The 12,855-nt window shown below is 38.1% G+C and overlaps 1 protein-coding gene across 1 annotated transcript in view; it reads right to left on the minus strand.

The window, feature by feature from the left end:
- Nucleotides 1-247: 247 nt before the first annotated feature.
- DNAH5 (dynein axonemal heavy chain 5) overlaps nt 248-12,855 on the minus strand; it is a 284,476-nt gene continuing 271,868 nt past the window's right edge. The window contains exons 77-79 of the mRNA XM_081232392.1: nt 11,394-11,546; nt 10,490-10,721; nt 248-2,020 (exon numbers count right to left, since the gene is read on the minus strand). Coding sequence (XP_081088518.1) covers nt 1,869-2,020; nt 10,490-10,721; nt 11,394-11,546 — 537 coding nt within the window. The 3' untranslated portion in view covers nt 248-1,868. The remainder of the gene's footprint in view (nt 2,021-10,489; nt 10,722-11,393; nt 11,547-12,855) is intronic.

The following is a 12,855-nucleotide window of genomic DNA, read 5'->3' on the forward strand; positions in this document are numbered from 1 at the left end:
AGCCACTCTGCGGCATGTGGGATCTTCCCGGACCGGGCCACGAACCTGTGTTCCCTGCATCGGCAGGTGGACTCTCAACTACTGCGCCACCAGGGAAGCCCTAAAAAAGCCAGTTTTGAAAGCTTGTTTCTGGTCACTCAATGGCACTCACCCCCTTGCTCATAAATAGCAATTACAATTCAGACATTCATTAACAACTTTTTATTAATATGCATTATGTTTACATTTTCATTATGTATTCTTCAAAATAAAATGATTGTTTTACAGCAATTCACACAAATCAACTGATATATTAATTCAGGCCAAAAGAAGCCACTCAAATGAAAATAGTATTGTCCGGGATGGGTAGGTATCACATGAACCACTCAGGCCTAATTCTCAACATACTTAGCATAAAATGATACTTGTCACAGAGCAAATCCTAGTGAGAGGGACCCACACTCTTCTCCTTGTAACCTTTCCTCCCTACAAAAAAAACTTTTTATCATCGGAAGCATGAAGTTACACAGATATGAAGTTACCCAATTCTAAGCTGCAATTCTAAGTTAACACGGACCAAATTTCCTAGTCAACAGGTTATAGATGAAACAATTTTATAATTTTTAATCATAATTTAAAATAAAAATATGTGACAAGTTCCTTAGGTAGTATTTTCCTAATTAATAAAAACTTATGTGAAGTTCCCACCCACTATCTACGACTTTTATCCTTTCTCTACTTTTTTCTTCCAATCATTACATTTGTTCAAGTCACCTGAAACCTTTACCATTGGATCATACCTGTTTTTATTTTCCATGTTATTTTCTAATTTTTGGCCACACCAGATACATTTTACAGTTATAATCACAGTGTACTTGATATTTTGTTAACTATGTCTTTCAATTAACAGTATGTGCTCACCATTTCTGTGTTATGAAATCTTCACTATTGTTTTTCATGATTGCCAAATACTTCTAATTTCCTTAAGATAGACTTATTTTTGAACTTTTAGGGTATTTTTTAATGCTATTAAATACATTTATATATATATTTCTTCAGTCTTTTAAATTGTTTCCTGGGTGTAGATTTCCAGGAGAGAAAATAAGGATCAAGGCATGGAATGTTTTTATGATTCTTTCTGTGCTTAGGTATTTAATCATTTTACAAAAAGGATGGGTAAATTTACATTGCTCAAGGAGTCTGTGAGTGTATCACTTTTACAAAGACCTCACCACGATTCACTTTAGCTTTAATTTTTTAATTCTAAAAAATATCAGTTAGGATCTCATTAATAATTATCAGTGGGGTTGAACCCTCTTCTAAATGTTTATTCTATAGGATTACTTGAATTGTCTATTCATCTATTCACATTCTTAACCCACCCTTCTATTTCCTTCCTTTTTTTAAAAAGGTCTACTTAATTGGCTACTTGAGCCATGAAAAAACAAATCTCTAACCTGACCTAAACGCAAAAGGCAACAGAAGCAGAATCAGCACACACTTGTCAAGATACCTTAGAGAATTGGGCTGTCACTAGAACCACCACATTAACAGAAGAATAATCCCTTCAAGGGAAATACCATCTGTTTAGCCTAGTCAGTCCTTGGAGCTGAAGGAAGAAGAAAATGTATTATTGTGGATTTGAGGGCCGCACTTCATTAGAAAGTTGTAAATTTTACTTTTAAATCACCAAATAAGTTTTCAGAAAAACACAGTGATTGGTCATGAACGATGAAACAGGCTAAATGTAATCAAGCATCCAGCTAGAGTAGGGAACAGTGATACAGCTCTCATTCCATGATCAACCCGATTTACACACTGTCCACGCAGAAGAATAAGGTTATGGTACTTTAGATCCTGCATTTATTGGGTGAGAGACATGCCCCATGTTACTTGACATCACAGAGAAGGGCAACCCCACGGAGCACCCAGTGTTCGGGGGCCTGGGCCGTCCTGAGGTCCACAGCAGCGATGTAGTTCAGATCTGTTCGGACTGGCTTCTTGTAGATGGGACAGGAGTACAACCGAGGGTCTCTTATAGCTACAAAAAAAAAAAATCATAAAAACAACCTTGGTGAATTTCTAATTTAAGCAGCGCCAAACCCAAACAGAGTGCAGAGTCAAATCTGTGTGCTCTGAAGGTCATTCCAAAGAGAGATGGGTTTAGTAGAATGAGGGAAATTCTTCCTGAGGTCAGATAATCCCTAGATGCAAAGCAGAGGCTACCACAGGTTTCCAGTGGGTGTGACAAGACACCCAGACGTCCTCACATTTACCCCATTCACTCCTTGTCACATGTCCTTGACATGAACCCCTGCCCATGTGACATGACCGCAGGACCGCGTGAACCCCTGCCCATGTGACATGACCCATTGCTTCCTCCCTCTCCTTTCCACCTGTCAATTCAACACCCCTCCTCCACCCTGTCCCCTGTACTTCCCCACCAAATCTTGTGCCCACACACCCTCTCTATATTTCCCTTGTGACTTGCCTTTGTCTTTTAATCAGACATCCAGCACCAATGCTCACTCTTATTTCACTATTATTATTGCAAAATCCCATCTTCAACCCTCTGTGCCATAGTCCAAACCACATTTGAAATCACAGGACAGAGAATGTTCCCTACCCCTACCAGGTGTGTGAGTTCTCCATGTGCGTAGAGACATAAAAATGGCAGGGAAGCAGAGAACCATGCCACCGTTCAGCTCGCTAAGATTCAATCTACCTTTTTGGAGTACATGAACAGATGGAGTCTCCAAAATCACATATGCAATGAAAGACAATCTGTGTGCCCCTTCCTCAAAGGTCTTCTCTTATGCATCCTGTCCAGCCTTGGCATCCCCATATTGAGGACAGATGCAGGTCTTGCGGGGCCTCAAACTTACACAGTTTGGGGGGAGGGGCTTCTTTTAAGAAAAAAAAAGTACAATTTGCAAATATAAAATTAAGCTTTGGAAGGAGCCTCTGCACTGAGCAGCCGTAGAGTTTAAGCTTCACCTGCTTCTTGTTAAATCCACTCTATCTATAGTAGTTTATTTGCACATCTTGTAACACCCATCTCGGGAAGCAGTATATTATTTCCTCTTCTCTCCCAGACTATAAATTATTTCAGGACAAAAGTTGTGTCTGCACTCAGCCGTGTACTTCTCTGGAAGGCCAATATTATAAATGACCCTCACATAATTATTGAGATGAAAACACACTTAACTAAGAGGATAACTTTGCTTTGGTGAATTAGTGTAACAAACATGTAACTCTCAAAATGCAATATTAATATATTAATGATATTGAATTTATTTCCCCAAGCTAACTTACTCAATAATTTAGCCTTTCCTAACACATCAAAAAAGTAAGGCACTATCCGAGATTAAAGTCTCATTTTTTGACCCAAAAAAACCTTCAACCTGCTGTGCCATGTGTTTTTATACCTCCAGTAAATTTAATTAATTTTATTGGAAGAAGTTAAATATTTGAATATGATAATATTATACAAAAGTTTCCATATAAAATAATCTAAAGCTGTAATTCTTAACCAGGTGTGATTTTTACCAGGGGACATTTGCCAATATCTAGAGACATTTTTAGTTACTACAACTGGGAAGGTGCTACTGGCAACAAGTAGGTCGAGGCCAGGAATGCTGCTAACATCCTATAATGCACAAGACAGCCCCTCACAACAAGAGTTATCTGGACCAAAACTGTCAATAATACAAAGGTTGAGAAATGCTGTTCTAAAACATAGTCATGACATATATACACTAATATGTATAATATAATTAATAAGAACCTGCTGTATAATAAATAAATTAATTTAATTTAATTTAAAAAAAATAAAGTATTTAAATATTAAAAAAAAACAAAGATGGTTCAATGTCAGAAAATCTACCCATGTAATTCACCACATTACACAACTAAGATAGGAGATATGATTATCTCAATGTAGAAAAAATCGTTTAATAAAGTTCAGTACAATTTATAATTAAAAATTCTGAGCAAACCAGGAATAAAAAGGAACTTCCTAAACTTAGTAAAGGTTATAATATTAAAATTTATAGCATATAATATACTTAGAGAAATTTTACATGGATTTTCTTGAGGCTCAGAAACAATTTTGATCAAGAACATTAAGGAGAGAAAAATAAATAAAATTGGTAAGAATTAGAAGAGCAGAGAATCAACTATGATAATTTGTAAATGATATGACATCTCCCTAGAAAAACAAAATCAACAAACTTTTAGAACAATTAAGAATCTTCACCAACTAGTAAGGATCTTGCTGGATTCAAGATCAACCTGTGCTGGCAATTGCCAACTAAAAGTTTTAATAAAAAATAGGATACAGTTTTTAATTTTGACAAAACCATAAAGTATCAGGGAATTAACCAAGAGATCTGTATAGAAAATACTTTAAAACTTTAATAAAAGATATAATAAGGATGATCTGAAAACATTTAAAAATAAATAAAACAAAGTCACAGATATTTTACAGTACTTTAAAATTATGTATTTACTTAATCCCATGAAATTAATTATTAGAAACCATCTAAATTAATGTAACACCTAATTTTAAGTCTAGTTGCTATTTTTTAATTACCATAAGAATGTCATTAGTGATAATAATTAGGCAAACACAAAAAAATCTGATTAAATAAATGAATAACAGTGAATTTGAGGAGTGCAGTTAATGCTAACTACACTGATATATTTAAACCCTTTAATCCTAAGATCTGAACATATAACAAATATTTAACTAATCGTTCTTCTTGATGCACACTTGACCAACAATCATTTTATAAATCTTGACATAAGCCCTTGGAGTTTTACATTTGAATCAAGTGATAATTATAATAATTGCACCTTGGAAGTATTCGATTACTTGGGTTTTCATCCCAAAAGAAAAATAGAATTGGAAAAAATAGCATTCTTTTCAAGAAGCAGTAAAAAAAAAAAGCAATTCTCTGAAATATTTATCCAATTTTATTTATTTTTAATTGCTTCAGAAGGGAAGGAGCCCACACCAAGTCACAGCATGCAGCAACCTTCTGCAGCAGGATTAGAAATCACTGAAAATATAATTTCATGGTAAAAGTGCTGACAGATGCTAAACAGCACATAAAGAGATGATTTGAAACCATTACCTCTGGTTAGACAAATAACTTTGAAGACAAAAATAAACATGCTAAGTAGGTAGAAGAAATTAGCTAAATATGTTTAAAGCCTTGGGGCTCTAGAAGGAGGAGAAGAGAGAATCTAAACTGGCGAGCTATGTGCTTTAGTATGCTAAAGGTTTTAATAAAACGCCTTGAGGAAATTTCATTTTCTAGCTCTATAACTTCCCTCTCTAGCCTACATTTTTCATCCAAATGTAAGTATATCATTACATCATATATTCCTTCTAATATCCAAAATAACCAAGTTACATAGAGATTCCTTATGTCATTCCTTTATTTAGTCCCTCTTTTGCTAATAACATTTAGGTTATTAAACAGTGCACTCTTTCATGTGTTATTTCTTTTAATCCTTCAACATGCATGAGAGTTATCATATTAATAATAATAAATTTTTTATTGTTATCTATTGTATGCTAATTATGTGCCGGACATCGTCAGTTTAATTCTCTCAACAGCCCAATGAGATGGGTACCATGATTGAGTCCATTTTACAGATGAGAAAACTGGAAGAACATAAGGAGGTGAGTTACTTATCCAAGGTTGCAGAGCTGTAGGTGATGAGTCAAACCTGGCCAGAATGGATCCAGAGCCTAAGCTCTTAATCTCAGCAATAGGATAACGTACTATGCGTATGTGTCTCCATATCTTTGCAGAAATATGTACATGTGGACCAGAGATAACTAGATACCTGACTTCAACTTGTGGCACAGCTGAGACTCCTCCAAAGCTACAAGACTAACTGCTAAGGTGATAAAGCCATGAAAGCACCCCAAATAACCAGGCTTCTGGCTCACTGCCTTTTACTTGAGGACATGTGCCCCCCTATGGGGCAGGGAGGTGACCACCTTAACCATCAGCATGGGGAGAGGAGGCCACAGGGGGTGACAGCTCTCATCTGCATAGGGCAGAGGCCTTTACTGTGTCTACGTCACCAGGTACCTGAGAAATATTAATACATGACTTCCAAAGGCAAGGAAACCATCCTCATTTCCAATTTAGCCTTTATTTTCCAGCTTCATCCCTAAATGCAGAGACTTGGGTAGAACACTACCACAAGAATTCCCAGAGATTTGCATTCATCCCACAACAGACAAACGTGATTCTGATAGCAGCTTTGGTAGCCAGGAATCATAGGCAAATTACCTAATATCTCTAAACCTTCATTTCCCCATCTGCAAAATCGTCATGATACATCTTACAGAGTTGTTGTAAAGACTAAATAAGTTAATATATGTGAATGTCTGGCATTGTATAATGCTTGCAATGCAGTAGATGCCCAAGATGTGTTAGATTTCTCCCCTCTCTCCCTGTACACACACACACACACACACACAAACACACATACGCACATGTACATATACACTTACCTTTTCACTAAAACAAATTCCCCAGTCTCAGGTTCCCCATGACTTTAACAGGGTTCAGGTTTACAAACTGAAAGTGGCTTAAACGCTGCGCTCAGGAGTTAGGAGGTCTCCAGCTCTGGGTCGCTGCGCAGGGCTATTCCCACCCCTGGCCCACAACTGCACAGTGTTGGATCAGGGTGGGTCCTAGGGCATTCTTAGAAACACTTTTCCTCTAGCAGGAAATAGTCTCATTAGCTGCAGGGACCCTGAGATTCTTCACAGCTTAGTGACCAGAGATACATGTAAGTCTTGCTTTGTTCCCCCAAAATTCTAACCACTGCTTTCCCATCACATGCGCTTCAGCACCGAAGCTATTAGAAGCATCACTCTCTCTCTATAGCTGCCTCTTTTCAACTTCCTTTGAGAACAGAGGATCTACAGTGGGTACAGGTGGCTTTACTCTCTTGGAGTATTTTGTACTATTTGGGTGACTCTCCCGTGACAAGAAATATAAATAAAATAAACATTTGGGGATATAGCTCAATATATCAATATATCAATTTTGATATATTGATAAACTCAATTTTTAGCTTTGAAACAAATACCTAGAATTCCTTTTAAAAAACAAATAAACCAGTCTTATATGTAAAATTCAATGGTGAATTATTTAAACTGAAATTGCCCTTCCTATTAACATAAAAAACAATCCATTACAAGAATTTTAATTTTAAAACAGTACACTTTTGGAGCGTCCTCTAGCCATTAATGATGTTAAACCTCTTTAGCTCAATTAGAGTCCTATTTAGTCATCAAAATTGAATGAAAATTAGATTTACAATATGAAAAGAGCAATGGAATGTTAGTTTTCTATCACGAACAAAACACCTCTTCAACCACAAAGCTATTTGGCAAAAAGTTTCCACCAACTTCTACTGAAGCCAAAAAAAGAATAAAGAATTATAGTTTTCCTTTACTTTTTTCTTAGTACGTTGAAATTAGTGAGTCACTTTTTCCTTTGCTTATTTTTATTTCCTCCCTAACCCTACAGGTAACGAGCATCACCGCTGACTAAAGCCCAGCAGCGTGAGTACAGTTCCTCCATACCAACGTATTCTTAAATCATAAAGGATTGCTTGTATTATAAATTTATTGCTTTATTACTATGCTGCTGAGATGTTCAATGTCATGTGGCAATGGATTTTTACAATTTAGTCACAAGAAATAAAGTAACACTTAACTGAATGTGAGAAAGATTTTTCTTTCACTTCATAAGGGAAACATTTTTCCAACAATGTTGACTAGATGCAACAAAATTTCTAAAACGTTACCTTTGGCTAAAAAAACATTTGAGTGATTATTATTTCTATAAAATAATCACTGTCCTGGGACTTCACACGACCGTAAGGATTAATGAACATGAAGCCACAGGCAGTGTGTTTGCCGAAGCCCAGGCAGACACATGGATAATTTCAGATGCAGCTACAGCATAATGAGCGACACCCTGTACCAAGAGGGATGCTGAGCACCCTCACGTCTCTCTTCTGATGCTCAGCTCTCTTCATGGGCTCCCCTTCCTTCACACACTGTCTTTCTGTTCCTCAAACACAGCACATGCGTTGCTACCTCTTGCCTCTGCATGCTTGCCTTTGCCCCACGGATACTAGTCCAATGTTCAATGTTCTCTCCTCAGCAAAGCCTTCCCTGAACCCCTGAATTCTCTCACTCCCTGACACACCGTGTGTATGTGTTCTTTACAGAAACAAGAACTATCTGAAATCGGTATGTTCATTTACACTTGATCCTCAATATTCCTGAGACTTACGTATCTAAAATCTCACGGAGTCTGAACTACCGATGGCCGCTCGGGGAAATACAGGGTCAGGTTCCTGCAAGCCTCTGGTCACAGCATTTCCATCAGCCCATCAATACGTAACCTTGTTTTATGTGTGTTTCTGTTTAAAGTTACCTTATTAATATACACTGTTGATTCATTCACAATGAACTCAAGGTCAACAGCACTATGACTCATGCCTGATCAGAGCATGTCTAACACACATGTTTCCTCCATAAGGCACATCACCGCCTTCTTGCGCTCAGGGACACTAGACAACACTTCAGCACTACACACTGGGGCCATTTTCAACAATGAAAAGTAGAAAACTGTGAAAAACATAGCACAAAATAGACCATGGAAAGGACACTTGTTTACGGTCTGAGCTGAAAGAAGAAGCAGGGCACGGGCTTGTTCAACCTCAACTAGGAACACTCATGTCAGGAGACACAAATGTTTCACTGCTTTGTACATGTCCATGAAAGACTGTGAAAGTGCCACAAGCATTGACATCGGGGTCACAAATAAATTTTAGAGTGTAGGCAAAATCGTACAGAATCCTTGAATAACAAGGATTGACTATATTTGCTTCTTTTTTCAGTTACCTTCCCTCTTTGAGACTGAGCTCCTTGCAAAAGGGGATTCTGCTTGGCCTTTTCTCATTGTTGCACCCCCAGCAATAGGGTAGTGTGTGTCAGATGGTCAACACCAGATAAATATTAAATGGATGACCCAGTGAGCCAAAGCTCTTTCCCTCTGCCAAGAAAAGTCTAACTCTAATGCCCTCTCATGCTCACCCTTACCCTCCAAAACTCATCTCAGAAGCACTCTCCACCAACCTCCCAGGCCTAGCTATGCTCTACTTCTAGATTCCCTGACCATCCTGACAGCATCTCTATCATAACATGTGTCAAATTCTACTTAAATTATTTATTTACTTATCAGGCTCCCTCACCAGACTGTGAGTCCCTTGTGGGTGTGATCTGATTCATAATTATCTTTGTCTCTGGCAAGTAAGCTTGTGGCTGATATAATTAGTCATGCAGCAAACATCAATATTTGCCTAAAAAACACTCAAAGTTTGTACACTCTCTTCCCTTGACATATATTTACAAATGTGGTACTTATCTAAGGGATGGAGGTACTAAAAGCTCTCTTTTAAAGAGAGATTGTTTTCTCCCTTGCTTGTTTAAAGAAAAATCTTTTGTGCTTCTGTTGTAAAATTAGTACTTCCTTGGGATCCACTATCCTGGCTACCTCTTGAGTTTATGGCTTATGGTGATCATCTCACTATGTATATGTATATCAAATCATCATGTTACACACCTTAAATATATGCAATTTTTATTTAAAAAGGAAAATAAATAAATTTTTTAAAAAATAAAAAGAACAGGGAATCTCCTCATATGGTGAATGGTGGTTACTGCTGAGGAGATGTTAGCTGAGTGAAATGCAACAACAAAAACCTCTAGAAAACATCAAGCCAACAATGGAAAATAGTTTAGGTGTTTTTAGCCTTGTCAAACAGAGCTTTGATAACTTTGTCAAAGTATTCTTCTTTGACATGTGTGTTTCATAGAAGTGTTATCACATTCATAGGCTGATATGTGAACCCAGCGTTTTACCATTAGCTACTGGATTAAGCTGAATGTCCCTGAATTCAAACTGGATTTCACAACCTGGCTTAAATCTCCAAGCTGGTGGAGACACCACCTCCCGTAGCCCTGTGCACTCCTACCTGGAAGGCCTTCTTTCCACTACTTCCTTCCTCATCATCCAAGCTCCATCTATCCTTCCCAGCCCATCCAGGCCCAACTGCCCCTAAGATCCAGCCCCTAACTATTTCCTCCCACTGTTATCTCACCCTCCTTTCTCACCACTTATTTACTATTCCAAACACCTGTTTCTTATCTCATTAGCGAATGCTATTTTATCTGCATTATTAGATAGGCAAGAACTATCTAGAACCATTGCCTCCCAGGAGCATTCAAGAAAGAGTCCAGCAGTCAGTCAGTACTCACTAAACACAGGTATGAATGTGAAGCCACTTGATAACATAGTATAATCCTTATCACATGATAACAAAAATAACGATATCCTGTGTTTATAACATCATCCAACCTGATAATACCAACCGTCCCTCAGTGCGCAAGACAACTTACTGTTGTTTTCGGCGTAAATTCTTATGACAGGCATTAACTCGAAGAGCACTTTCGGTTTGGACTCGATGAGTTTCATGGTCCTCTTGTCCCAGCCAGCGCCCTCAAGATACAAGCCGTAGACGTAGACACCCTCTGTGGGAGGGGCAGAAATGTCATCCTTCATCCACTTGGTGACTTCGTTGCAGAGCACCATATTGTCCAGAGCCCAGCCTTCGTTGGCCCGAGTCATTTCCTACTCAGGGCAAGAGCAAAGGCAAAGGATGAATGAAATCAGCAACTAGAGGTTTGTCTTAATATAAAGAGCATTTATCGTGATGACAGTGTAGCCCCAAATTATCCAGATTCAAAGAAGGTAGGATAGTATTTAAAGAGTTTTAAAAGATTCTCTTATAAGCAATACCCATGTCCTAATTTAACCCCTTGTACTTTAAAAGAAATATCAAATCAAATCAAATATAACAATAACAAATATTTTGAAATCCCAGCTAGCAGACTGAGAACAAGCGGGATTTATGTTCAGGACAAAGTAACTGCTGGTGTCAAAAAGAGACAATCATTCTCTGTCTTATTCGACTCTTTAAAACTATAATGAGGGGATTCCCTGGTGGCGCAGTGGTTGAGAGTCCGCCTGCCGATGCAGGGGACACGGGTTCGTGCCCCGGTCCGGGAAGATCCCACATGCCGTGGAGCGGCTGAGCCCGTGAGCCATGGCCGCTGAGCCTGTGCATCCAGAACCTGTGCTCCACAACGGGAGAGGCCACAGCAGTGAGAGGGCCGTGTACCACAAAAAACAAACAAACAAACAAACAAAAAACAAAAAAACAAAAAAAGAACTATTATGAAAGAAGAAACCCTGGTAGAGGAAAATTATAATAACACAACAAGTGAAAATCAGAGCAATTACCTGTCGCATTGCAGTTAAAAATCCTTGGGGGTTAAAAAAGCCTGTCATCCAGAAGCAGTGGGGCCGGTCATTGAAAATCCAAGAGGTAAACTGGCAGTTTCTTTCAATAAGCTCAGTAAACCAGAAACCCAACGTACTTGAAACCCAAGATTCCTGAAATGCATACATTAAACCATGAATTGATACAGGTTTCATTCTGCTCTGTAACTAGCTACGTTCACAGAAGAAAACAGTGGTGAAATAACAATTTCACTCTTAGAATTTAGAAGTCCCTAAGACATAAATTTTCCTTGGGTTGACATTTAAGTTTTCAAATTATTCTTCCTCCCTAATGATATATGATAGAATCAGCTAGTCATCACGTGGGTTTCAGATCAACCCAGTTCAGCACACTGTTCAAGACATCTGTTTTCAGTAGAATCTCCTTCCACATACAAATAGAGTCATGACCAATTCTGCCATAAAGCAATTAAAACAATTAATTGAATTAAATTTAACAGGTTTCAACTATTTTTCCTTAGGCTACATTTTCAGTAGATACATTATAAAATAAGATTTCTATTTATATAAATGTGCTCATGGCCTCATCAGCACTTTAGAATATATTTTGTGAATGATAAATCATAGAAGCCTTTCTCCACTTATTTTTTTATGAGGCAAACGACAGTTATTCTCTGAAGTCTTTGTCCCTTAGACTGTACTGTTATTTCCTCTGGTGAAGGGGTAGACATGGAAACACAGGTCTCTTTACCACAAACAAATTAACTGCATTCACTGCCTGTAACGTTCTGCCTGAATTCATGTGTGGAACTCCTATTACTACAGTTGGCATGGGAGTGTCATTAACGTTATCAGCAGCCACACTGGAAGGTATCTCCAAATCACAGTTTATAACATTTTACTGTAACTGCAATATTTTATGTGCGAATAAATGTAGTGATCAACCTGGATAGATAAACTACTTGCATTTCAAATAGCTTAAGAACTGATATGACTAGTTTTCAAGAGACAGTGAGATTCCCAAAGACTGATAATAAGTAGAATAAAAACCTGTATAAAACGATTTTAAGTTAAAAATGAGGTAACTCACTCTACCACATCTTTATAGATGTGTTAACTGAAAGACGTGTGTGTGTATGACATCTGATCTGAGGGCACGGGGACCCATTAACGAGGGGGTGTCTCCAGGCAAGGATCCCTGTTCCAGAGCCTGCAGGTGCTGACAAAGCTGGGCGAGCTGTTTAGTGGAAAATGAGCCTGCAAGGGCCAGTGACCACGGAGGTTCTTTCTCTCTCACTGGAAATGAGAAGAGTGAACTCATACAGAAAACGCTCTGGCCTTGGCAATGAATCTTTTGAAGGTGAGGAGAGAAAGGAGTCTGGTCAAAGCTGATTCCGAGTTTCTAGGCTGCGTGACTAGAGGGATGGATGGTGGTTCACCAAATCAGATGGAGAAGACAGTA

The sequence above is a fragment of the Mesoplodon bidens genome (assembly GCF_964165515.1).
Source record: "Mesoplodon bidens genome assembly, chromosome: 4".
In the NCBI taxonomy this organism is placed as follows: domain Eukaryota; kingdom Metazoa; phylum Chordata; class Mammalia; order Artiodactyla; family Ziphiidae; genus Mesoplodon; species Mesoplodon bidens.